The 24684-nt window shown below is 47.7% G+C and overlaps 1 protein-coding gene across 2 annotated transcripts in view; it reads left to right on the top strand.

Annotated features, from left to right (window-relative positions):
* The first annotated feature begins 1657 nt into the window (after positions 1–1657).
* The window catches only part of ASH1L (ASH1 like histone lysine methyltransferase), a 56074-nt gene continuing 33047 nt past the window's right edge, over positions 1658–24684 (top strand). For both annotated transcript variants that reach the window (XM_086866269.1, XM_086866268.1), the window contains exons 1-3: positions 1658–1910; positions 8489–9008; positions 18405–23148. In XM_086866269.1, the coding sequence (XP_086722395.1) occupies positions 8589–9008; positions 18405–23148 (5164 nt within the window). In that variant the 5' untranslated portion in view covers positions 1658–1910; positions 8489–8588. The remainder of the gene's footprint in view (positions 1911–8488; positions 9009–18404; positions 23149–24684) is intronic.

Below are 24684 nucleotides of genomic sequence, written 5' to 3'. Positions count from 1 at the left end.
CTGCCCAGGGCACAAGTTCTGCCTCCTGTGCAGGGCAGATCCTGGGTTCAGCCCCTGCCCGTGGCTCTGGTGCCACTGCTGGGCCTGGAGCAGAGCCTGGGCCTGCTCTGCCCCTCCTGCACCCAGGGACAGCCAGGGACAGCCAGGGACAGAGAGGAACAGCCAGGGACACACAGGGACAGCCAGGGACACACAGGGACATCCAGGGACAGAGAGGGACATCCAGGGACACCCCAGGGCATCCAGGGACAGAGAGGGACACCCAGGGACATCCAGGGGCATCCAGAGACAGTCAGGGATAGCCAGGGACAGAGATGGACACCAGAGACACCCAGGGACAGCCAGGGACAGCCAGAACTTAGGCCCCTCTCAGCTGGGGCTCCTCTCCAGGCTGAGCAGCCCCAGCTCCCTCAGCCTTTCCTGGGCAGGGACCCTCCGGGAGCTCCTGTCCCTGCTGTGCTGAGGATCCAGAGCTGGACACAGCACTCCAGAGGTGCCTCCAGGGCTGGGCAGAGGGGCAGCATCACTCCCTGACCTGCTGGGAATGCTCATCTTGATGCCCCCAAGTATTTTGTTGGCCTTCTTGGCTTCCAGGTCACGGCGCTGGCTCAGGCACAGCCTGTTTATCATTTCTGAGGAGTCATCTGGATCCTCAGTATTGAATTTTGCGTGCGTAGTGCAAAAGCAATTTGCTGTTCATGGTTTCATTGCCAGGTTTTCAGGTATTGACAGCTTAAAGCTCTGTTTCTGCAAAAACTTCACATTTCTTTCTGCTATGGGTGTTTTAGTCGCAGCGATTTTTGTTCATTTGGGTTTATATATACACATTGCTGTAATATGATTTTAAAATTAATTTTTCCTATTCCTGGCAGACAATGTTTTAAAACCCTATTTAACCACAATTACAAATGGCTATAGTAATTCCCATCAGATATTGTGAGCATCACTCCATCATTCCCAAAATACAAAGGATATGAAACAATTGGAGGAAGTCTAGGGGGGACAACAACGTAGCTAAAAGGCCTGGGAGGGTTGGGAATATTCAGCCTGGAGAAGAGAAGGATCTGGGGAGACCTCAGCACCTTCCAGATCTAAAGGGGCTACATGGAAAGGGACTCTTGGTCAGACACCGTAGTGATAGGATAAGGAGCAATGGGTACAAATTGACAGAGGGAAAAGTTAGGTCACCTATTAGGAAGGAATTCCTCCCTGTGAGGGTGGGGAGGGCCTGGCAGAGGCTTCCCAGAGAATCTGTGGCAGCTCCTGGATCCCTGGAAGTGTCCAAGGCCGGGCTGGACGAGGCTTTGCGTGATCTGGTCTAGTGGAAGATGTCTCTGCCTGTGGCAGGAGGGTTGAGACTAAATGGCCTTTAAGGTCCATTCCAACCCCTTAACATTCCATGATTCCAGATCCACGAAAATACTTTAGTGACCGTGAAGTGGCAAGTGCGTGGGTGTGGCACTGAAGGCAAGATGGCTCTGTGGGTGAGAAAACCACCTGCATCACTTTGGGGCAGAAAAGCGATTTTTCCTTTTCCCGGCTTTTCCCGGTGGGCGTGGCCTGACCGAGGGGCGTGGCTTTGACGGGCACGTCCAACCAGTTATGGGCGTGGCCAAAGGGGGCGTGGCCAGGCGTGACCGCCGCGCCCTCTGCCCGCGGGGGTGCGGCCGCGCTGGGGGCGTGGCCGGGCGCGGAGTGGGCGTGGCCGCCGGCGGGGGCGTGGCCGTGCGCTCGCTCGCGGCGGAGCAGGAGCCGCCGCCATTTTGGTTCCGCCGCCTCGCTCGGCTCAGGCCCCGCCGCGGCGGCCGCTCGGTCCCGGTCCCGCCCCGGCCCCGTCCGCGCCCGGGCGGCCGCGGGGATGCGGCGCGGAGCAGCCCGTGCTCGGCCCCGGCCGCGCTGCCGCTGACACGGTGAGGAGCGGGCGGGCGGGCGGGCGGGGACTGGGACCGCCTCAGGCCCGCGGCTCGGGGGGAGGGGAGGCGCGCCGGGATCCGCCGCGGGGCCGCCCCGCACCCCCCCCGCATCTCCCCCGTATCCCCCCCGCACCTCCCCCGCACCCCCACACCGCACCCCCGCTCCCGGCCCGGTGGCGGGCGCTGGGTATCCCCGGCGACGGCGGGGGATCCCCGGGGGCGGCGGGGGGGGATCCCCAGCAGGGCCCGGAGCGCAGCGTGGACCCGTACGGGGAGCGGGGCGGGGGGTCCCTGACAGCCGGGGATGGGCCGGGGAGTCCCTGACAGCCAGGCCCGCACCGGGAGGCACCGGGGGATCCCTGACAGGGACCGCGGCGAGGGGCGGGGGATCCCCGCTGGCGGCGGGGCCCGGTGACAGGAGCGGCGGCGGCGGGGCCCGGGGCCGGGGCAGCCCCCGGGGGGTGCGGGAGCCTGACAGCCCCGCTCGGACGGGCGGCGGGGCCGCGGTGTCACCTGGCAGCGGCCCCGGGGCCCCTCCTGGCCCCCGCGTCCCTGCGGAGCGGGGCTGTGCCCGAGGCTGCGCATCCCCGAAGTTCTGTGTTTCCCCGGGCTCCTGCCCCGTGAGACGGGCGGGGGATGCGGGGCACGGAGCCGGGGGTCTCCCTGCTAAATATTTATGTGGATTTTTTGGGTTTTGGGATGCTGGCGGGTTTACTGGGTCAGCGTCTTGTAGACTTTGTCTTCCCCCTTCTCCAAAATCATACTTCTGAAATTTTACTTTCATTGCATTTTTAGTCCTGTTTTAGCTTTATTGGCCGTGAATTTGGGTTTAGGTGGTTGAGCCTTATCTCTCTTCTTTGATATCTTTTTGATCTCTCACATCAAAAGCCAAAATGTGTTCCCATCCTTGTTTCTCTCTTCCGTGGTCTCTTGACTTTCTGATTCCTGGTTTTGGCCCTTGGTTTGTGGTTCTTCACCCTGTTAATTATGTAGCAGAGAACTGGAAGCTGCTTGGAATGTGGGTTTCCATGCGATGGCCTCAGGACACGCATTCACTCTCCTAGCTGTGTGTTGTCAGGAGCCAGTAAGGAAACTGGAGGTGGTGGGAGCTCTGGGAGCAGGGACAGAACCTGTGGCTTTACCCTCATCCATTGAAATCTCCTCAGTTATCATTTTCAGGAGCAGTGCATCTTCTTTCCTGGTTTGTTTTGGCTGTCCTCCTTGCAGTAATTTAGATTGCACCTGCGGGTGTTGGGTTTTGGGGTGAATCCTGTAAAACTCGTGTTTCCCGTGGTCATCCTTGAGGACCTTGGGATCATCCCTGGTGCCTCTGTGGGAAACAGGGAAGTTCTGGCAGCTGCTTGAACATATGGGGAGAGATGGGCTCTAAAATCATCATCTGTCTGCCTGCTTGAGTTCTTAAGAAGTGTTCTTACTCAAAGCTTTTCTCAGCTGTCTGAGAGTATAAAAGAGAGACTTTCTTTTTTTTTCATTTTGAAGAGTTCTAAGTCTGAAACATCTTGGTTTAAAAGACAAAATTACCACAACTTCTTTTTGGACTTGATTTCATTGCTACAGGCAGTCGGTAGTTGTCTAAAAAGGTTTGAGTGATAATAACCAGTGACAAAATTTGAGTTACAATTTCCAGAAGAAGCTTTCTTTTTCCAGTTGTTTTCAGAAGTTTAAACTGTCCTGAAGGATATAAAAAGCAGTTTTTTTCCTCGGTGGAAGAGACAGACATAGTGGTAAAAATGGGAATGCTGTTTTCACAAGAGAAAAGTGGCAATAGCACATGTAGTTACTGAATTAAAAGTATTTTTAAATAGATATTGTTGGCTTTTTAAAAATTAAATTAATTTCTGCTGCTGTTGGAAGGGCTGGTGCTGTTGTGGACACATTCTCCCACTTCAGTGAGGTCATGAGTCCCATCCCCAGCTTGCAAAGGGGGGAAAAAATCTGTCATGAGACCTACTGTGATTGTTCTGTGACAGCAAAATCTTTGTTTTCCCCCGGTTTTCTGTCCGTTACCTGTGGCACAGGTGTGCCCATTCTGGCACTGGGATGGGTTGGGAATAACCAAAGGAATCTGTCTGGAGTTAAAGGAGAAATGCTGGTTTGCTGTGACCCTTATCTTTTAGTGGATGGAAATAAATAAATGGGATTTGTCCAGAAAAATCCCCTGGAAGGCACTGGATGTAGAGACCTCTCAGGGAGCTCCTGACTCACACTGTAGCACATGGGATAATATTTTAGGAGAGTTCCCAAACTGCTTTTCCCTCGGCAGTCAGCGTTGGCTGATGTTGGCACTCACAGCCTAAGGGTGGAGGAACCTTTGCTCCCGTCAAACACGGGTTGGTTATGCAGATTTTAGCAATTTTGCTTTTATTTGCATATGAATAGAATTACCCTGCACCTCCAAATTCAGCCCTGTGATTCCAGACCTGCAGTCAGGGTGTCAGCTGGGGCCAGGTTAAAAACCAGGAGAAACTCTATCTCTGCTTCCCAATTTTCCTCCCACCAGAGCACACTCGCAGGGTGTTCTCCTGTCTGTCCTCTGCCTTTCTTCCCACAAAACTCCTGTCCTGCTCTGCTTTCCCTGAGCTTGGCCTCTGCTCCCAGCAGTTCTGTGGAATATTCTTCCTGACAAGACAGGTCCCCTGGGATTTCTGTCTGTCAGAAACGCATCCAGCAGATTCTGATTGGAAAGTGTTTCATTTATTACCTCCTGTAACGCAAACAGGAACTTTATTCCTGATGCCTCCACCTCTAAATATTTTAAGGATGCTTGTGCAGGTGATCCTGGGGCCTTGAGCTCCTGTTTCCCCTGTTCAGGGATTGTGATGTAGAGAAATATTGTAAAGCTTTATCCCACTTTTTATTTCTCTTTTCTGAGTGTGGCAGCTGTCTTCCTTAGCAAATAAAAGGAGACAAGGAATTTGAGAGGGGACTGTGGGAGGCCATAGAGTTAGTAGTAATATTCTGGGATTTCTAACACTCAGCTGAATTGGTTTTAATGTTCCTTGGAGCTGAAGCAATGAAAAGAACCGAAATAAAAATATTCACCTTCCAAATATGACATGACAGTATTTTTTTATCAACAAAAGCAGCAGCAGGAATGAACTGAACGTCCTAAATTGAACGGAGGGGGAAGTCTCAGTTAATATTGCTGAGGGATGTGGGGTAACATATCTGGGAATCTGGCAGCAGAATCAACCCTTGGCATTTTCTTTCTGGGGAAGCAGAGGATCAGAAGAACAGAAATCTTAGCAGCTGATGGGCAGAGAGGGCTTGGGATGTGACACCAGGGGAGTAAGGATGAATAAAACTGTGTGTGGCATTAGAGAAACCATTAATGAACACCACTTAGTTCCAGGTGTCAAAACAGATGCTAAAATGCTTCACAGTTAATTTTTTTTGGGAAGAACAATTTCAGGAGGGATTTAAAATCTACAGAACTGAGGGGCTGGGAGTTTGATGTGATTTGCTTCGTAGGGAAGTGGTGAGGACATGTCTTGCTCATCACTTAAGAGGCCATGCAGGGATTTGGTACTGGATGGTTTTCAATCCAGCAAAAGTTTTGTTAACCTAAGATCTCATGGATGTAGGATAATTCAGAACAGGACTTGTAACTTTGTGCAGCTAACATGGAAAGCAGAGACACGGATAAGTACCTTATCTCACATGGTTAAATATGATCATTTTAGGTCTTTAAAGTCCCGAAACATCAGAGTTTTCAGGATAAGTTCATGCAAGTTTTTTTAGCTGCCTCTGAACTGTGGCTGTCACCACTTGGCTGCTCATTTGCTTTGACATCCACAAGGCTTTAAAGCACAACCTGCAGGAGGAATGGAACAGATCCTGCAGCAAGGCACATGGAGTGTGAGGAGTAGCACAGAGAAAGTAAAGTGAGAAGAGAAAACAAATAGTGGCATCACTGGGGAAACAGCTCCGAGCAAGGGAAGAGCCAAGGTACGCTTGAGAACACCTTGGAGACAGTGACAGGAAGCTTGGACTTGATAAGGCAGGGAGGAAACAGCACGTGGGGATTCAGGGAAATGAGCTTTGAGTGACAGACACCTATCCTGTGAATTAGTGGGGTAACTGGGGAATTGGGAGAAGATTACAGCGATTGAGGCAAAATGGTGATTAGGGCCAGGATTAGCATTTTTTTTTGTCTGTGTTGAGAGCAATTAATGGATAAATAAATGCCCTGCTCTGTGTTTGTGGGAGCCATCAATTTAGTGACTTTGTTTCTGGATAGTTACCCAGAAACATCCTCTTAGCAGAGAGTAGGGTGTGAACACGGTTTCTTTGCTCTGATTCCCACCGTGCACTTTGGGTTTTGCAGTTTCTTGCAGTTGCTTTCGTATTTGAAGCTGATTCATTAATTTTACTTGTAAGAAAATGTCTGAAGTATTGTCACTGCTCTGCACCGCAGTCACTAGAGAAGGAAATAGCTGTGTGAGCACAGATTTGAGAGTTGCATAATGGCATGTGGGATTGTCCCTTTGCTTGGACTTGAATAATACAAATTCAGGCTTCAGTTCAGAATTGTTTACCTGCTGGCCAGTTTTCCTTGGAGATTGATATAAATGAAAAAGCTCATTTTTGGTGATGTGGTGAAGCCTGTTGGACTAACTGGGCCTTGAACTGGGCAGTGCCACTGGCTCGCTTTCTGTGTCCATGTCACACTGCTCTACCCGTTTTTTCTCCTTATAAAATGGAGATTTTATCTAATTACCCCTGGTCTTATGAGTAATAATTACAGGTTTGATTTCTGAGGATGTGCGTAGTTGGAAAGCCAGAGCTGCAGATAGAAACCCCGTGAATAATGTGCACAGAACACATGGAAATAAGTTTATTTTCTCTGAGGACACAGCCAGGGAAGCCTGGCTTTGTGATGGGCTGCATCTGGTGTTCCCAGCAGCATTTCTTCTCCCCCCACTAATCCTGGCATCTGTCCTCCAACCTGTGTCCACTGCAGTTGCCTTGGTGCTCTCTGGTGTCACTTTTCACATTCCTGATGCTTTCCCCTTCCCTGCAGTGTCTTTGCTCCAGAGCCACCCCAAAAACAGCTCCTTTGCTGCTGCTTCCCCAGTTCTTGTGTGCCCTGGGAGCTGTGGGACCTGCCACGTGCTCTGTGATCCAGTGGGCTCCTGCTGACCTGCCAGGGGGCCAAACATCTCAGAAAAGTGCTGGGCTCCTTGAGACCTTGATTTGAAACTCATTTTGCAGTCCATGACATCTCTCCATGCAGTTCCTCACAATTCAGCCTTAATGACTGTAGAGAAGATAAGGACAGAAGTTTCAGGCTGGTTTGCTGCCTGTGGTACACTTTTCAGCAAATCTGTGTTTTTTCAGACCTGTTTCTGATCCATTTCATTTCAAAAACGATAAAGGTATTTATGTGCTGAAGATATTTAAACATTTTCTCCTTAGAATGCCCCCAGAACAAATATCTTTTCAGTGCCTTGAGTGAGCCTGCAAGAAAGATGGAGAGAGAATTTTCCAAGGGTTTGGAGACAGGGCAGAGGGGAATGGCTTCATGGTTATATCTTGGCACAGGCTGCCCAGAGAAGCTGTGGCTGCCCCTGGATCCCTGGATGGGTTCCAGGCCAGGCTGAACAGGGCTTGGAGCAACCTGGGATAGTGGAAGATGTCCCTGTCTGTGGCAGGGGTGGGATGAGATGATCTTCCAGGTCCCCCCCAGCCCAAACAGTTCTGGGATTTTGGGATTTTTGCCTGCATGATAAAGCTACAAAGAGCACAGGTTGGTTTGTTCTCTGGCAGGGAGGGAAGCTCAGGGCTCAGAGTCTGTGTTGCACAAGGGTCTGGGGACCCTCACAAACTAGAGGTTGACTCTAATTTACTTTTGCTGTAGTTAAGATGAAAAGGTTCCCTCTCTTATTTTATGCTAAATAGGTCAATTCTATATTTCTAACAGTGTCTGGGCTGATGGAAGTGTGGACTTCCCTCTTCCTGTGCTTCAGGAAGCACAAACCAGCATATGAATGTTTGGTGGGATTGGCTTCTGTTCTCCCATCCTCCTTCCTGAATTGTGGAAAGTCCTTAACTAACAAGCGGATTTTGTGGCGTGTTTGTAAACTGATGCACATGTGGCTTAAGCTCAACTTTCTTGGTGGCTCAGATAATTAAAACCAGAGTATTTCTGGGGTTTGGATGCTTTCTCATGGTTTTCATTTGCCTGCTCCTTCCTTAGATGCAGCTCTTCCAGTTGATCCAGAAGCAGCAAGACTGGGACTAACTGGGTTCTGGTTATAAATAAGAAAATTACTTTGATGATCAATATTAAAATTTGTAGCCATCATTTGAAGTGTCTTGTGGATAATTTGGAAATTATAATAGTCACATACTTTTTATTTTTCACTTACCATTTAAAAGTGTTTTATAGATAAATTGTGGTTTGGAAGGAGGTGACTGGAAGGTTGGTGTCTTGGAGCATCATCTGCTGTGCTTGTCTGAAATACAATTGTTTGCTTTCTAATTGGTTTTATTATGAATTTAATTTCTAATAGAAAATCCATGTTTATTCTGTCTGTCTTTTTACCCCACAGAGTGAAAAATGTTGACTGCCCATAGTGGAACAGCTCTTCTGAGGAACATATCTCTGTAAATCTTCCCTAAAATCACCCGAAGGCAAATATTCCGCCTGTGATGGACCCTCGGAATACTGCTATGTTAGGCTTGGGTTCTGATTCTGAAGGGTTTTCTGGGAAAAGCCCCTCTGTGGTAAACATTGGCACATTGGTGGGCAAAGGGGAAGCAGAGCTCGAAGGCTGCACCAAGGACGAGGAGGACGGGAAGAAGAAGAGCCGGGAGGGGAACGCGGAGAGCGGCAAGAGCGAAGCTCTGGGCGATGCACAGCAGCAATTCTCGGTGAAGGAAACAAACTTCTCAGAGGGAAACCTGAAACTGAAGATTGGCCTTCAAGCAAAGCGGACAAAAAAGCCTCCCAAGAACCTGGAGAATTATGTCTGCCGGCCTGCCATAAAAACCAGCATCAAGCAGCCAAGAAGGGCTCCCAAGAGTGGGAAGATGACAGAGGAGAAGAACGAGCACTGTCCTTCAAAGCAAGTGAGTGATGTGTCTGTGGGGTGATTTGCAAGTCATGGTACATTTAAGCTGTGTTTAAAAGCTTCATCATCTCTGCACCACCGTGCTCTGCTGTTTTTCTGTGAAACCTCTGATGCTGAAGTATCTGGAGTTTGAAATGGTTTTATTTTTTGGCCATTAGCAGCAAAAAATGTTCTTTCACAGTTTTCCAATTTGTTGTTTCAATAGCAGTGAAAGATAATTCCCATGTTCACTTGAGGTAGATTCATTGCTGAAAAGTAATGGGGAGGTTTTTAGTCTCTTTTCTGTAACAAAGTGGAGGGTTTTGGGTGTCTTGTCTCTCTTGAGATGGGGCTCTGGATGTGCTCTGGTGGTTGGATTTATATTTTTTCCTACCTGTTCAAACCAATTGTTTTACTGTGTTTAACCTCTCACTGCTGTGAACAGCTCAAGGCAGGCTCTGAAAAGTAAAATAGACTTTTCCAAATGAGTTAGAAACCAGCCTGGTGATAACCTGCATGTAAATGCAGTGGCTGGAGAGATGTGCCAGGGCTTTTCCAAACACCAGGAAATAGCCCTGCCTCGAGGATTTGTTTTTATGATCTCCATGATGTAATCAGTAAGAGCAGCAGTAGCAGATAGGGAAAATAGGATAAATAGCAAGGATTACAAATATAGTTGCATAGATGCTAAATTTTTGAAGGATTTGGTTACAGCCTGCTCTTTTTTCCAATAAACATTAAAGTTTTGTTAATGGAATGTTAGAATATACCCTTATGTAGTACTGCCAGGTGATTCAGCAGGGGAATCCAGGGAATCCCTGGAAATTGGAGTCTTTTCTTTGCAGGGGTTGTTTGTTCAGGGGGCTCCTGCTCCAGAGGTCCCCAAGGCTGGAGCATTTCCATTTCTCCAGCTTGTGTCCTGTTCTCAAGGCTCCCTGCATAAATCTGTCCTGGCAGATCTCCTAAGGCAGAGCCTGCCCAGGGGGAAGGAAAATTCCTCACCTTGTGTGTCTGACATACCCAGACCTCTTCCTTTCCCCTGGCACACCCTGCCTGGAATTGGCCTTGAGGAAGAGTCACCTTAAAGAGAAGTGAAATTTGGGGATGACTTCATTGTGGCCTTCCAGTGCCTGAAGGGATCCTGCCAGAGAGAGACTCTTTACAAGGGCCTGGAGTGCCAGGACAGGAGGCAGAGTTAAATGGGATATTGGGAAGGAATTCCTCCCTGTCAGGGAGGTGAGGCCATGGCACTGAGTGCCCAGAGCAGCTGGGGCTGCCCCTGCATCCCTGGAAGCTTCCAAGGCCAGGCTGGATGGGGCTTGGAGCAGCCTGGGACAGTGGAAGGTGTCCCTGCCCATGGCAGGGGGTGGAGTGAAATCTTTAAAATCCCTTTTAGGCCAAACCAGTCTGGGATTCTGAGTAACAAATGATGTGCTGACAAAACAAGTGTGCTGGATGTCACGTGTAAGGACTAAAATTGCCTTTTCCAGACTCCACAATGCACTCACATTGGGGTTTTTCCTCCACTGGAGAGAGAGGTGTTTTTAGTCAGCCTATTGGACAAGAAATTCTCCAGTGTACGTTGCGTAACTTAAAATTTTGGCAATGGCCTTTATTTTACATTCTTCTATTTCAGAACAAACTTATTACTTCTAATGATGTTTCTAACTTCGACTTGAAAAACATTGGAAGAGTTGATCACAGTTTGTTATTACACTGATGGTTTGCTTTTTTCTTTTTTTCTTTTTTTCTTTTTTTCTTCTTTTTTCTTTTTTCTTTTTTCTTTTTTCTTTTTTCTTTTTTCTTTTTTCTTTTTTCTTTTTTCTTTTTTCTTTTTTCTTTTTTTTTCTTTTTTCTTTTTTTTTCTTTTTTCTTTTTTCATTTTTTCTTTTTTCTTTTTTCTTTTTTCTTTTTTCTTTTTTCTTTTTTTTTTAATTTTTTCCTTTTTTTCTTTTTTTCTTTTTTCATTTTTTCATTTTTTTTTTTATTTTTTCTTTATTTTATTTTATTTTGACAAGACTCTGTTGCAATGAGTTGAGTATTGGGCCACTCTGGAATGTCCAACCAGTGATTTCTCTCGATGTCTGAATTGAGGTGGCCCCTGCAGCTGAAAATCTCTTTATTCAGGGAAGGTTTAATGTTAAGTTAATCAAGGGAGGTTTAGGTTGGGTGTCAGGGAAAGGTTCTGGAAAGGTGCTGGCACTGCCCAGGCTCCCCAGGGAATGGTCACAGCTCCGAGGCTGCCAGAGCTGCAGGAATATTTGGACAACACTCCCAGGGATGCACAGGGTGAGGTTCTTGGAGTGTCTGTGCAGGGCCAGGGGTTGGATTGGGTGATCCCTGTGGGTCCCTTTCAGCTCAGGACATTCCATAATTCCCTGATTCTACGTCTGAAAGGCACCACTGCGTCTGGAGCCTTTCCCTTTGCATCAAGAGATCGTGCCCTGGGAGTTTTTACCAGAGAAAATAATCAATATTTGAATTCGCATGGTGACAGCAGGGATTCTTCATCCTTGACATCTTTGTTTATACACCAGGATTTTTTTTTTTTCCCAGAGATCCATCCCATTTCAAATGGAAAGCAGAAAGGGAGGCAGCTATTCCTGATGTTGTAGAATATTATTGATGTGGTGCATGACACAGTTGATACCATGTCGGTTTTAGATTGCAGCTCCTCTCCTTGCAGTCGCTGCTCTCCTGCCTGGCGAGCAGCCCTGGTGTGTGATGCAGAGGATGCAGATCTGTTGCATTAAATTTGCATTATTTACAAGAGTTTCAAATCCCTGACTCATGATAACTCACTTTAGATGCTCTGCTCTCTCCTGAGTTGTTCTGAGATGGTGTTTAAGTCTGTCTGTTTCCTGCTGCCATTTTGCACTTTGAATTGTTAGAAATGACACTAAACAACATCCTGCTGATTCCTGAAGTGGGATTAGAAGTGTCTGTGTGGAAATAAATGGGAATGATGGCTTAAAACCATCACATGTTTCGAGTATAGTACCCAAGGGTTGTTTTTTTTGTCTTACTGCCATGTAATAAAGCGAGTTTTAGCACTGCAAATTACACTACAGCAAAGGAAAGCTATCCATGAATTTTTGCTGTGGATGCAGAGGAGGGGAAAGCAAACATGTGACCCATTCAGAGCCAGGTGTGGCTTTACTTGGAGCTCTGAAACGGAACTTTCTGTTCTTTTGAAGGAGCAATAAAGAATTAGAATGAAAATTTAGCACTTGCAGCGTGCACAGTTAACCACTGAAACACAAAGAGAAGTAGTGGAATTCTTCTCCTGGGAATAGCAGTGTTAAAATGAAAATAGCAGGAGAATCCTTTGCACTGCCATCTCTGACAGGTTTTTCCCTGTTTAGTGCTGACAGAACTCATAAAATTTGGGGAGTGTTTTCAGGTATGTGAATAGAGGGTTTATCTCCAGTCTGAGGGGGAGTGGGTAGGTGAGGTAAGTTGGAATCACACAACTGTTCAGGTTGGAAAAGCCCTCCCAGCTCATGGAATCCAGCTGTTCCCCAGCTCACAGAATCCAGCTGTTCCCCAGCTCACAGAATCCAGCTGTTCCTGACCCCAGCTGCCACATCCACACCTTTTTGAACACTTCCAGGGATTGCAATTCCACCACTTCCCTGGGCAACATTTCCCTTGTATATTTACAATTTGTCCTCCAGAAACACGTAGACATAAAAGTTAATAAATATTTTTCTGAGGAGAAAATCATAGAGCAATAAAGGGAATCCCAGAAATGACTGAGATTCCCAGGTGTTACAAGAAACAAAATTACTGAAATAGCCAGGCAGTGTTCAGTTTGCTTTTTGACACCAAGTATGGATTTAATTCTTTCAAAAAGTGTCCTGGGGCAGGCAGACATTGCTGGGCTAAGCCCAAAAACCTGAGCCTTGAACAAAAATAGACATTTTTCCCCTGTTAGTTCAGAGGATGGTGTGTAGGAAAGGTTCAGCTCTGCTGGCAGAGGTGCAGCACTGAAGCACATAAAAAGCAAGAAGTGACAGCAGCAGCCTGTGTAATTCTCACTCAGTGGTAACACAGGGCAGCAGGTTGGGACTCGCCCTCCTGCTCCATCTCCTTATTCCTGTGTAAAAATGCTGAGTGCAGGATTCTGGAGCTCTTCCTTTTGCCTTTGGTCATGCAGGGAACTTCGCTGATGAAATCACAGCCACCAGCTGGAAAAGTTTCAAGCGAAAAAGTTTCAAGCAAAAAAGTTAAAAAGCTGAAGAATTGCTTTTTTATTTTTTTTTATTTTTTATTTTTGATAGCTCAAGAATATTTCCTGCAGGATCTAGGACATAGCTTTTGTCTTACACTAATTCCACAGAATCATTGTTTTCCTGGTAGTTCAAACTTGCTTTTAGAAAAGACTAAAAAGTCTTGGAGGTGAAAAATAAACAGCATTTTTATTTGGGGAATTGCACAGAAGATGTTGATGCCACAACTACAAAACAATTCCTGTGATTCCTCAGAATGCTTGTTTGAATTATAGTCTGAGCATTGGCCTGAAGTACAACAGCCAAAACAATAATGGGTAAATCTGTGTATGTGCATAAAAAATCCTTATTGCTTTCCAGTGGCTCTCAAGAGAAATACCAAACATTTTTATTAAAAGGCTGGTTCCTTCTAATTACTTCAGGTGTTGGAAGCTGAGACTAACTTGTGTTTTGTAATTTGGATTTAGTTGAGAAGTGTGACACCAGACTTGATAGATGTCCCTGTTCTCTGGAAAGATCAGCTACCCCTGAGCTTCTTGCAAATAAATACCAAAGATAATGACAGTAAATAATGGGCTAGCAGTAATAAACTGAGACTGTGCTGTAGTGTAACAACAGATGCCCTTTTTAGAATAAAGATTTTTTGCTGTTTTTGGTGCCTGTGATGATTCTGGAATCACAGAATTGTTCAGGTTGAAAAGGACCTTTAAGATCGAGTTCAGCTGTTCCCTGTGTCTCCAGTGATGGATTATAACTTGTTGATAGTTTATATCAAAATAACCTGGAATTATTATTCCTCAGATGAATGGTGCAAGTTGAAAAACTGTATGTTCACAGTTAGGAGATACAGAACTTTCAGTTCAGCTCAGTGTCAGACTAAGAATAATATGAATTTTATAGAAACTTAACATGTTTTTTGCAATTGCTTTGGGCAATACTATTATTGGATGGATTCTTAAACCAGACAGTTGAACTAAAGATTGTACAGGAACAAATGTTTCAGTTTTTAAAGCACAAAATGCTTTTTGATGCAACGTAATCTCGCCCTTTTGAACAGCTTTGTGCCCAGATGGGCCATTTCATTCCATCTGACACCACAGGAACGTAGAGCAGGGCTTGAAACTTGGGCTGAAAAGGCACAGAATTCCAGGAAAACTGTTTTAGTCTACTTTTTATGGCATTGTCCATTTGATTGAGGCAGCGGTGAAGAAGTTTGAGGCAGGTGCTTGTAGAGACAGGAGGTGAGACTGGGTGAAAGAAACACTCAGGAGATGGTGATGTTGTTTTCCTTTTTCTGCAGTCCTCGGAAATCTGTCTGATTAAAACCTGATTTGTGCTTCTCTAATACATCTGTGCATTTGTCCAAGTCAGGGAGGGAAGCAGGGCTCAGGAGGGAATTTAGTGCTGAATGGTGCCCTGTGAGCCCAGTTTGCAGCCCCTGGAGCTGGGGACACATTTACAGATCCATGGGAGCAGCCTCTGAAGCCCTGAGGATGTTCTGTCACTTGGGCTCGACTTCAGCTCTCTGCTTCCCATCCCACAGAACACTTGTGTGGGCACAGGGAGTTATTCCAGGGAAGCTGGGCACCTTTCCTGTCCCCTCTGCAGGTGACAGTCCTGGCTGCTCCCCATTTCCCAGCTGGGGGTTTGAGTATTCCAGGGGGAGCTGGCTGTGTCCATAAGATCTCAGCTGTCACAGGAGAGCTGGGCTGAGGGTCAGCCTGACCCCATGGCCACAGGCTGTAACACTGTGGGGCTGTGTCCTGTACAGGGTGTCCTGGGGGTGTCCTGGGGGTGTATCCCAGGGGGTGTATCCCAGGGGGTGTATCCCTGGGGGTGTATCCCTGGGGGTGTATCCCAGGGGGTGTATCCCAAGGGATGTCCTGGGAATGTGTCCAGGAGTGTGTCCTGGGGGCTCTGGGGCTGGTGTGACCAGGGTGTGGCTGTGTGTCCTGGGGTCTGGGAGGTGTGTCTGAGGGGAAGGAAGGGGTGTCCTGGGGGTCTCCAGAGACCCCTGGGGGTGTGTCCTGACAATGTGTGTGAGATCTTTGCCCTGGGGGGACTCGGGGCTGTGTTCAGGGGGTCCCTGGGGGTGTTCTGGGCTTTGTTCCAGGGAGTGGCCTGGGGGTGTTTCCCAGAGGGTGTCCAGGGCAGGGGGTGTGTGCTGGCAGAGTTAAAATGTGGCTGAGGTTGATTTACCTGATCCCCTCAGTGTATGAGCACTGGAGTCCAGTTCTTCCACTGCACAGAAAATGTCCTTTCTGTTCCTGAAGTTTGGGGCTGTGCATGATTGCAGTTTGATTTTGGTACCTGTCTGCAATACTCTTACTTGTCCAGTGGGATCCTCCTTAGTGGCAGCAATGCCTGCTATTCACTTCAACCAAAAATCTGAAATTTTTAATGATACAGAATGCAAGAAGAAGCTTTGACTCTGTGGCTGATGTTGGGAGTTTTTTAAATGTTTCTGCAGCCACTGCAACCTCCTTCAAAGGAAACATCTCAAGATGTTTCTATTGGAAGTTACTGGATGAAATTTTGTCCTTAAAAATTTCCCTCCAAAATGTTTCTGTTAATCATGCTGATTATTAAGTAGATTTATGGCCAAAAGAAAAAAAAATCCCATATAAGAATTTTGGATTTAAAAATGCTGAAAAGAATTACAGACTTTTTTGACGTCTTGTCTGACGTGTCACTAGATGCTTCCTGTTTTGCTATTCATGTTCTTTGAAATAATTTTCAGTGTGCTTGGGAAACTCACTCACCCTTAGATGAGAAATAAGCCTTCCAGGGCACACGCCTTCAGCTTTCAGAGGATCCGTGTTTGATGCTAAAGTCTTGTTTTCAGAATCCTGGCATCTTGCTCAGATCAAAGCTGGTGTTTGGAAGGGTTTCGTTAGTTATGTATTTATTATTTAAGCGTCGACTCAAACTTCCAAGCTCTTTGTTTGGAAATAGAGGTGAGCAGAGCCTGCCAAGAGGCGTTGGATACCCAGCAGTGGCAGTGAGAGCACCACAGAACTTGGCCCAGGGGGTGGCAGAGCACCCAGGAGGAGCAGAAGAAAGAAGGAAGAGTGTGGATACACTGATGGCTGAGCAAATACAGGGATGAGGAGCTGAATTCCCAAGTCAATATTTAGGTGGATTTTTTTGAAATCCCCTGAACAAAGGAGATTTTTCTTGCACATTCTTGTCAGAATTTCAGGCTGTAGAAAGGAGGCTGCAGCTCTCTGAAGTCTGCTCGCTTTAATACTCGTTAGTGACTCTCTGGCACTCAGAGTCTGCCCCAGGGAATTCCAGGAGTGCAGGCTCGGGGTGGTGTCACACTGACTCAGGAGTTTCCAGGCAGAAAGAACCCCCTCTCCTGCTCCATCCCTGCAGGAAGCAGCAGCCCTGGATTTGGGGTGCCTGGGGGTCACTGCAGAGCCTCCCATATTACCCAAACAACTGCTTCTCATCTCACCAGTGTCCAGCTGGATCCAGGCTGCAGCCTCCTGGTTAAGTCCTGCTGGTGCAGCTGACTGAACAAATCCTTCACGATCAGCAGCAGAGCTGGCTGTTCTGGGGGAATCCAGGCTGTCCCTTCCTTCAGCCTGTGTAGGTGTTTGCTGTAGGTACAGCTCTGGGATCAGGGTAATGCTGACTGTAATCAAGTGCAGGAAGTGGCAGGCCATTGCCAGAGCAGTTTTTATTGCAGAGGGATGAACAGCTGTGGCATTGATGTCTTTACTGTTTGTTCTGGTAGGTCCCAGAAGGTTTTTAAATTGGGAATGAAATCACAGAATCACGATGACTTTGGGCTGGGAGGGACCTTGAAGCCCATCCCAACCCACCTCTGCCATGGCAGGGGCACCTTCCACCATCCCAGGGTGTTCCAAGCCCTGTCCAGCCCAGCTTCAGACACTTCCAGGGGTCATGGGGCAGCCACAGCTTCTCTGTGCCAGGGCTTCCCCACCCTCACAGGGAAGAATTTCTTTGATTTATCCAACCTAAATTTCCTCTCTATCAGTTTGAAGCCATCCCACCTTGTCCTGTCACTTCAGTTCCTGATGAATTGTCCCTCTCCAGCTTTCCTGGAGCCCCCTCACATCCTGCAAGGGGCTCTGAGGTCCCCACACAAAGTTCTCCAGGCTGATCATTCCCAATTCTCCCAGTCTTTCTTCATAGGGAAAGTGCTCCAGTCCTTTCAACAACTTCATGGCTTCCTCTGGACTTGCTCCAACAGTTCCAAGTCCTTCTTATGCTAGGGACATCAGAACCATGGGCAGAATTATCTCATCAGGGGTCAGAGCCTTCCATCTCAGCCCCTGCTTGGAGTGAAAGTATCCCCTGCACTTCAGAGATGTGTTGGGCACTGTATGTAAAGAATGTCCTTCCAAAATAAAAGATTAATTTGTTGAGATGTTCTCAATAGGATTTATGAAGGTAATAGATACTGCAAATTTGATTTTAACCTTTACAGAATAAATTTCAAGTTGGGTTAGGTCTGAACTGGCAATAAGTGTGAGTTTCAGTTATTCCATGTGTGTGAATTATCACCTCCCCCCCACCCCCATGCAAACAGAATAATTTGAGTTATTTTATTTTGCTTATTTCCCTGACTGTCAGTGTTGTGCTGGGAGAAGCTGTTGCTGCAGGGGCTGTGGGGACACGACTGAGCTGCCAGCAGGGCTGTGCAGGGACAGGGTGACAGTGCCTTGCAGGGCACTGCTCAGCTGCTGCTCAGCACCATGTGAGCTCTTCAAGTGCTCTCACACTATAAATAGCCCAGCACTTTGTTGTTAGTGGATTTTTATTAATAAACATCAACAGTATTTTTGGAGAATATTCAAAATAATTGGGGGACAGATTAAATGGTTTATATTTCCAGACTGGGAGGGAGTTTGGGTTTAGTTAACATCAGGAAAGCCTCAGCATGTCCACCGTTTTAAAATATTGCTTTAAATATGAATATCACTATTGTTTGCTGAATGTGTTTATTTTATTATGACATTTTATTATTTAAATTATTGATATTACTGTTGTTTGGTTTAATATTAATGGGATGATGAAGCCTCTGTTTATACCATGATCCTGTTACCAGAGCAAGTGTTAATCACTGAAACATAAAAAGATAGTGTGTTACTCAGTGATACTCTGTACTCTGTTCCTAAAGAGTTTTTGTTGTTTTGTTTATTAACTCTTAGGACCCTTCAAAGTCTTACAAGAAAGCTGGAGAAGTTGCATCAGTTGAGTTACACGTGGAAGAAGGTCTCCAAGTAGAAACAGCCCCTTTATCTAAGAAAGTTTCCCCACTGCATTCTGAAATGACAGATTATATAAAGTCATCTCCTCCGACTCTTATCAGTAGCCATAACTCTGACTTAAAGGATAGAACAGAAATTAATGGAGCAACAACTGTCACAGAAAAATTGGCTCAACTTATTGCAACCTGTCCTCCTTCCAAGTCTTCCAAGACAAAGCAGAAGAAGCCTGGAAGTGGAAATGGAGCTGCGTCTGGTTTGGTGAAAGACTCCGGGAAGAAGCTGCCAGGAGCCATAACTGCGAGTGGGCTGGTTAACAAAGATTTGGTGAAGAAACTGCCAGGCTCTGGGATTGCTGTTGGATTGGTGAACAAGGACTCAGGGAAGAAGCCATTAGGGATTGGCAGCGCAGCCATATTGGTTAATAAAGACTCTGGGAAGAAGCCCCAAGCAATCAGCCCCTTAATTGGATTGGTTAGCAAGGATTCTGGGAAGAGACCTCCAGGGATCAGCACTCCAACATTAGTCCACAAGGATTCGGCGAAGAAGCAGCCAGTGACCAGCTCTGCAGTTGGATTGATCAGCAAAGATGTGGGGAGGAAACTTCCAGGGATCAGCACTCCAACTGCACTGACTAACAAGGAACCTCTCAAGAAGCCAGTAGGGATCAGCACTCCAGCAGGATTGGTTAACAAAGATGCTGGGAAGAAGTTGTTGGGAATAAACAGCCCTACAGGTCTGCTTAACAAGGATTCTGGGAGGAAGATGCCAGGGACTGGGAACAACACAGTTCTGGTTAACAAAGACTCTGGAAGGAAGACACCAGGGATTAGCAGCCCGATGGGACCGGTTAGCAAGGACCCTGGGAGGAAGATGCCAGGAATTAGCAGTCCCGTGGGATTGGTTAGCAAGGACTGTGGGAAGAAGCCAGCAGGGATTGGCACTCCGGCTGGTTTGGCTAGCAAGGACTCTGGAACTCTGAAAGCAGACTCCCTCGTGCCCTCCTCAGAGCCCTTTAAGCTTCCTTGCAATTCAAACCTCAGCAGCCTTGAAAGCCACGAGCCTGCGGATTTACTGAAGGAAAATACTACCAGCAAAACCTTTGAGAAGCACATTATGAGACAGAGCAAAGAAAGTATCTTGGACAAGTTTTCAATTCGGAAAGAAATTGCTGATGTAGGCAAAGAGATGTTCAGTGAAGGAATGTGTGTTCCACAGGATGCCTACTCATCTAGTGAGAAAGGGATTTATGAAACGTCTAAGCACGAAAAGCAGCCTCCTGTTTATTGCACTTCACCAGACTTCAGGACAGGAGGTGCCTCGGAGGTGTCGACAGCCAAGTCCCCGTTCAGTGCAGTGGGAGAGGGGAATCTCCCATCTCCTTCCCCCACCGTGTCTGTCCCCACCCTGAACAGGAGCCTCTCCACAGCCTCCTCCCAGCTGGCGTCCAACTCATTGCACTTAAGTTCCACGGCAGAGCTCTTGGAAGGCATTTCAGATCCGATGGGCAAAGCAGCGTTCTCCTCGGACAGCACCCTTCTGAGCCTGAACAGGACATTGAACCACAGCCTCAGCACCGATTTTAAAGGTGCTGAGAAAGACTTAAGTGATTCAAAAGCATCTTACGTGGAAACTTCAAGAACAAGTCCTCCCACAGGGAAAAAGCCCATTTTGGCAGCTGAGACGAGCATCCACGCTACTGTCACCCCTTCAGTAGTTAGTTTTACCAGCTTGTTTGGTAGCAAGCAGTTCCTCAAGATCGGTGCAATAGCTGCATCCGAGAAATCCTGCCAAGGAGCAAAAAACCTGAGCAGCACTCAGCAATCCAAACCTTTAAAGAAAAGGAAAGGAAGGAAGCCACGATGGACTAAAGTGGTGTCAAGAAGCGCGTGCCGACCTCCAAAGGGTCTGGAACTAGAAAGGTCAGAGCTTTTTAAAAACATTTCATACAGTGCACTATCAAGCAGTAATTTGGAGCAGGCCAAATTCCTGAAAAACATCGGATCGTCCTCATTTGTGGAGCACGAATTTGTCAAACATCAGTTGCCAAAGCTGAATGAAACTAATGGACAGTCTCTGGCACTGCTGTCTGAGACTGACAAACAAACTCAGAAGTTCTACAGTGCTCACAAACAACCCTCCAGCTTGTGTATGTCGGATGATTTCTTACCTGACATATATAAACCCAAGAGAGGAAGACCTAAATCCAAGGAAATGCCAGAACTCGAAGGTCCCCCCAAAAGAACTCTTAAGATCCCAGCATCAAAAGTCTTCTCAGTACAGTCAAAAGAAGAGCAAGAACCTCCAATTTTGCAGCCTGAAGTTGAAATTCCCTCCCTAAAGCAAAGCTTATCAGGACAAGGTTTTCCTAAAAAGAGAGGGAGACCTAAAAGGCAGATCCGGTCGTCGATTAAAATGAAACCTCCTATTCTGTCTGTGGCACCTTTTGTTGGAACAGAGAACTCAAGCAAGATGGGGCCTGAAAGTGATCAGCATCGACCCGGGGAGTTCTTTGAGAGGAAGGACCAGCTCCGAGGGCCAGAAGAAGTCCAGAGCCCCAGTATTTGTAGCATGAGTGATTTGGAAGTAGACTCAGACAGAAAAGTTGCCAAGAGAAATAATGGACAGTTAATGAAAACAATTATTCGAAAAATAAATAAAATGAAAACTCTGAAGCGAAAGAAACTTCTGAATCAGATTCTGTCCAGTACAGTGGAACCAAATACCAAAGGGAAGATGCAATCCAAGCTCCACAACACCGTGTCAACTCTTGCTGCCACATTTGGTTCAAAACTAGGCCAGCAAATCAATGTCAGCAAGAAAGGAACAATTTACATAGGAAAAAGGAGAGGGAGGAAACCTAAAGCTGTCCTGAATGGCATTTTAGCCAGCAGCGCTGCCAGTCTGACAGTTCTGGAGAAGTCTGCCCAGCAAGCTCCTGGTACCTCCCTAGGACAAGTCCTTCCCCACTTGCTGCCCTCGGCAGCGAATCCCTCGGAGATCCTCCCGTCCCCGGTTTGCTCGCAGTCCTCGGCCGTGAGCGGGGGGCAGAGCCCCGTGAGCAGCGACGCGGGGTTCATCGAGCCCAGCTCGGTGCCCTACCTGCACCTCCACTCCAGGCAGGGCAGCGTGGTCCAGACACTCGCCATGAAGAAAGCAGCCAAGGGGAGGAGGAGGTTGTCGCCGCCCACGCTGCTGCCCAACTCCCCGTCCCACCTGAGCGAGCTGACATCGCTCAAAGAGGCCACCCCTTCCCCCGTGAGCGAGTCCCACAGCGACGAGACCATCCCCAGCGACAGCGGGATAGGCACCGACAACAACAGCACTTCAGACCGGGCCGAGAAGTTCTGCGGGCAGAAGAAGAAAAGGCACTCGTTCGACCACGTGTCCCTCATCCCACCCGAGACTTCCACCGTGCTGAGTAACCTGAAGGAAAAGCACAAACACAAGTGCAAGCGCCGCAGCCACGATTACCTCAGCTACGACAAGATGAAGAGGCAGAAGCGAAAAAGGAAAAAGAAGTATCCCCAGCTCCGAGGGAGGCAGGACCCCGACTTCCTCGCTGAGTTAGAGGAGTTAATAAGTCGATTAAGTGAAATTAGAATAACCCACAGAAGTCACCATTTTATACCCCGAGATTTGCTGCCTACCATTTTTAGGATAAATTTCAATAGTTTCTACACCCACCCTACTTTTCCTTTAGATCCTTTGCACTACATTAGAAAACCTGATTTAAAGAAAAAGAGAGGCAGGCCTCCAAAAATGCGGGAAGCGATGGCAGAAATGCCTTTCATGCATAGCCTCAGCTTTCCCCTGTCCAGCACCGGGTTCTACCCCTCCTATGGCATGCCTTACTCCCCTTCTCCCCTGGCAGCTGCTCCCATAGGATTAGGTTATTATGGAAGGTACCCTCCGACTCTTTACCCTCCTCCACCCTCTCCTTCTTTCACCACCCCCCTGCCCCCACCTTCCTACATGCATACAGGCCACCTGCTTCTCAACCCCACTAAGTACCACAAGAAGAAGCATAAACTCTTGCGCCAGGAAGCGTTCCTCACCACGAGCAGGACTCCTCTGCTGTCCATGAGCACGTACCCCAGCGTCCCACCCGAGATGGCCTACGGCTGGATGCTGGAACACAAGCACAGGCACCGCCACAAGCACCGGGAGCACCGCTCTTCCGAGCAGCCGCAGGTTTCCATGGACACCATCACGGCCAACAGCTCCTCCAGAACGGTTCTGGAGTCCTTGAAGCGCTACAGGTTTGGGAAGGAGGCTGTCGGCGAGAGGTACAAACATAAAGAGAAACACAGGTGCCACATGTCTTGTCCTCACCTGTCACCTTCCAAGGGTTTGCTGAGCAGAGATGAGCAGTGGGTCAGGAGAGAGCCCTCGGAGTCTAATTCCTTGGCGCTGGGGTTGCAGACACCTCTGCAGATAGACTGCTCCGAAAATTCCCCAGCTCTGTCCCTGGGGGGATTCACTCCCAGCTCGGAGCCAGCCAGCAGCGATGAACACACAAACCTTTTCACAAGTGCAATAGGCAGCTGCAGAGTCACCAACTCTGCCAGCACCAACGGACGTAAAAAGTTACCCGAGAGCCCCGGACTGTTCAGTGGGCAGGACGCGTCGCTCGGCCGGCCCCTCCGGAAGGAGCCCCTGCCTTCCCTGGAGAAGCCACTGTCAGGTAAGGGAGCTTGGGCCTTGCTGGCTCTGTTGGACCAACCACGGCTGGGGCAGGGGGCAGGGGGGGATTTGGCTCTGCAGAGGTCGGTGCTGGGTTCCAGCCCTGCTCCTGCCCTCATTCAGGACTCTGTTCCTGCAGACTGACTCGGGATCTCCCCCAGAGCCACCCACAGCGCTCTGTCCCTCCTCCCAACACACTCCTCTTGCTTCTTACAGGCTAAGGATGCTTTCTCATGCAAAGGCCTTTGCTTTTTCCATACAATTTTAATTTTCCAAAGAAATGAGAGAAAGTTTCTCAGGATTTTCGATCTTTTCAAAGCCATGTTTGTGTTTGGTTTGAAGTTTGGTTGGTTTGGTTCAGACCACCTGTTGCTGCTACTGTTGTAATATTTCCATTTAAGAAAACATTTCCTATTCCTTTTGTAACTCCATTTTGGTTATTTGACAATCTCTGCTACCACAGAGCTTTCAGTGCCTGCCTTGAGGCCTCTTGCAACACCTCAGAACAGCTGGGGTTGATGCTGGGGATGCCTGAGACCAAACCTAGAAATTTTGGATTTATTCATAGTTGGGAAATGCATCTGACAGCCTCGAGCAAAACTGGAACAGGAGGAGCAGGAACAGGAACTTGTCATTTGCATAATATTAAGGAAAAGAAAAGAGAACCTGCAAAGGGCAAATGTGGCTTGTGCTCCTGCCTGCTTCCAGTGTGTGAAGGAAGCCTGAGCTGCTTCTCCGTCTCCTTCTTGCCTACATTCTCCCTTGAAGTTTAAATCACTGTCCAAAGCCACTTGTGACTAATATTTCACAGAGCAAGAACCAGCTGCCAGGACTGAATAATCCCTCCTCACATTCCTGGCTCTCATCTTGCTCCTTCCCATGGGATACTCCTGCTCTGATGCCTTCTGCCACCTCCTGCTCTGCACACCTGTGTATGGACAGGGTTCTTCTCTTGATTTGGGGGTTTATGTTTTCCTTCTTTATTTTAAGGGCAGTTGGAAGCAGCTGGATCTTTGACAAATTTGTATTTCTTTTTGCTGGTACTGAAATTACTTGAGGTGGTGAGTGGAGTGTGGAGAAGACAGCAGAGCCATGAGATTGCTTCTCCTGCTGTGATGGAAAGAGAAATTCCAAGTGCTGGGTCACTCAGAGGGTTAAATTTGGCTCTGAGGAGTGAATTGGGTGTGGGAACCTGTGGAGCTCTGGGAATTTTGAGATGTTTTCCACTGCAGTGAATGATCTGACCTGGGTTTGTGTGAGGAGTAACCCAAGGGAATGGAAGATGCTTTTTGGTGAAGGCTGTGCCTGCTCCCTGCCCCAGGAAATTTGAGTGATTCCTCAGGTGTGGGATATCACTTCCAGGCAGTGCATTCCCACCTGGAACCTGGCTGTTTTGTGAGGCTGATGTTTGGCTTGGCATCCAGCTCATTCCCAAGGAGCTCCCAGAGCCCCACACCACTTGGAAAACTTAAACCACATCTGATAAAAAACCCCAGGAAAGAGAAATGCCAGATTTGGGGGTTTTAGATCCATGACA

This window comes from Cyanistes caeruleus, chromosome 30 (assembly GCF_971803275.1).
Source record: "Cyanistes caeruleus chromosome 30, bCyaCae1.hap1.1, whole genome shotgun sequence".
Classification (NCBI taxonomy): Eukaryota; Metazoa; Chordata; class Aves; order Passeriformes; family Paridae; genus Cyanistes; species Cyanistes caeruleus.
This window is presented reverse-complemented; position numbering and strand designations above follow the sequence as displayed.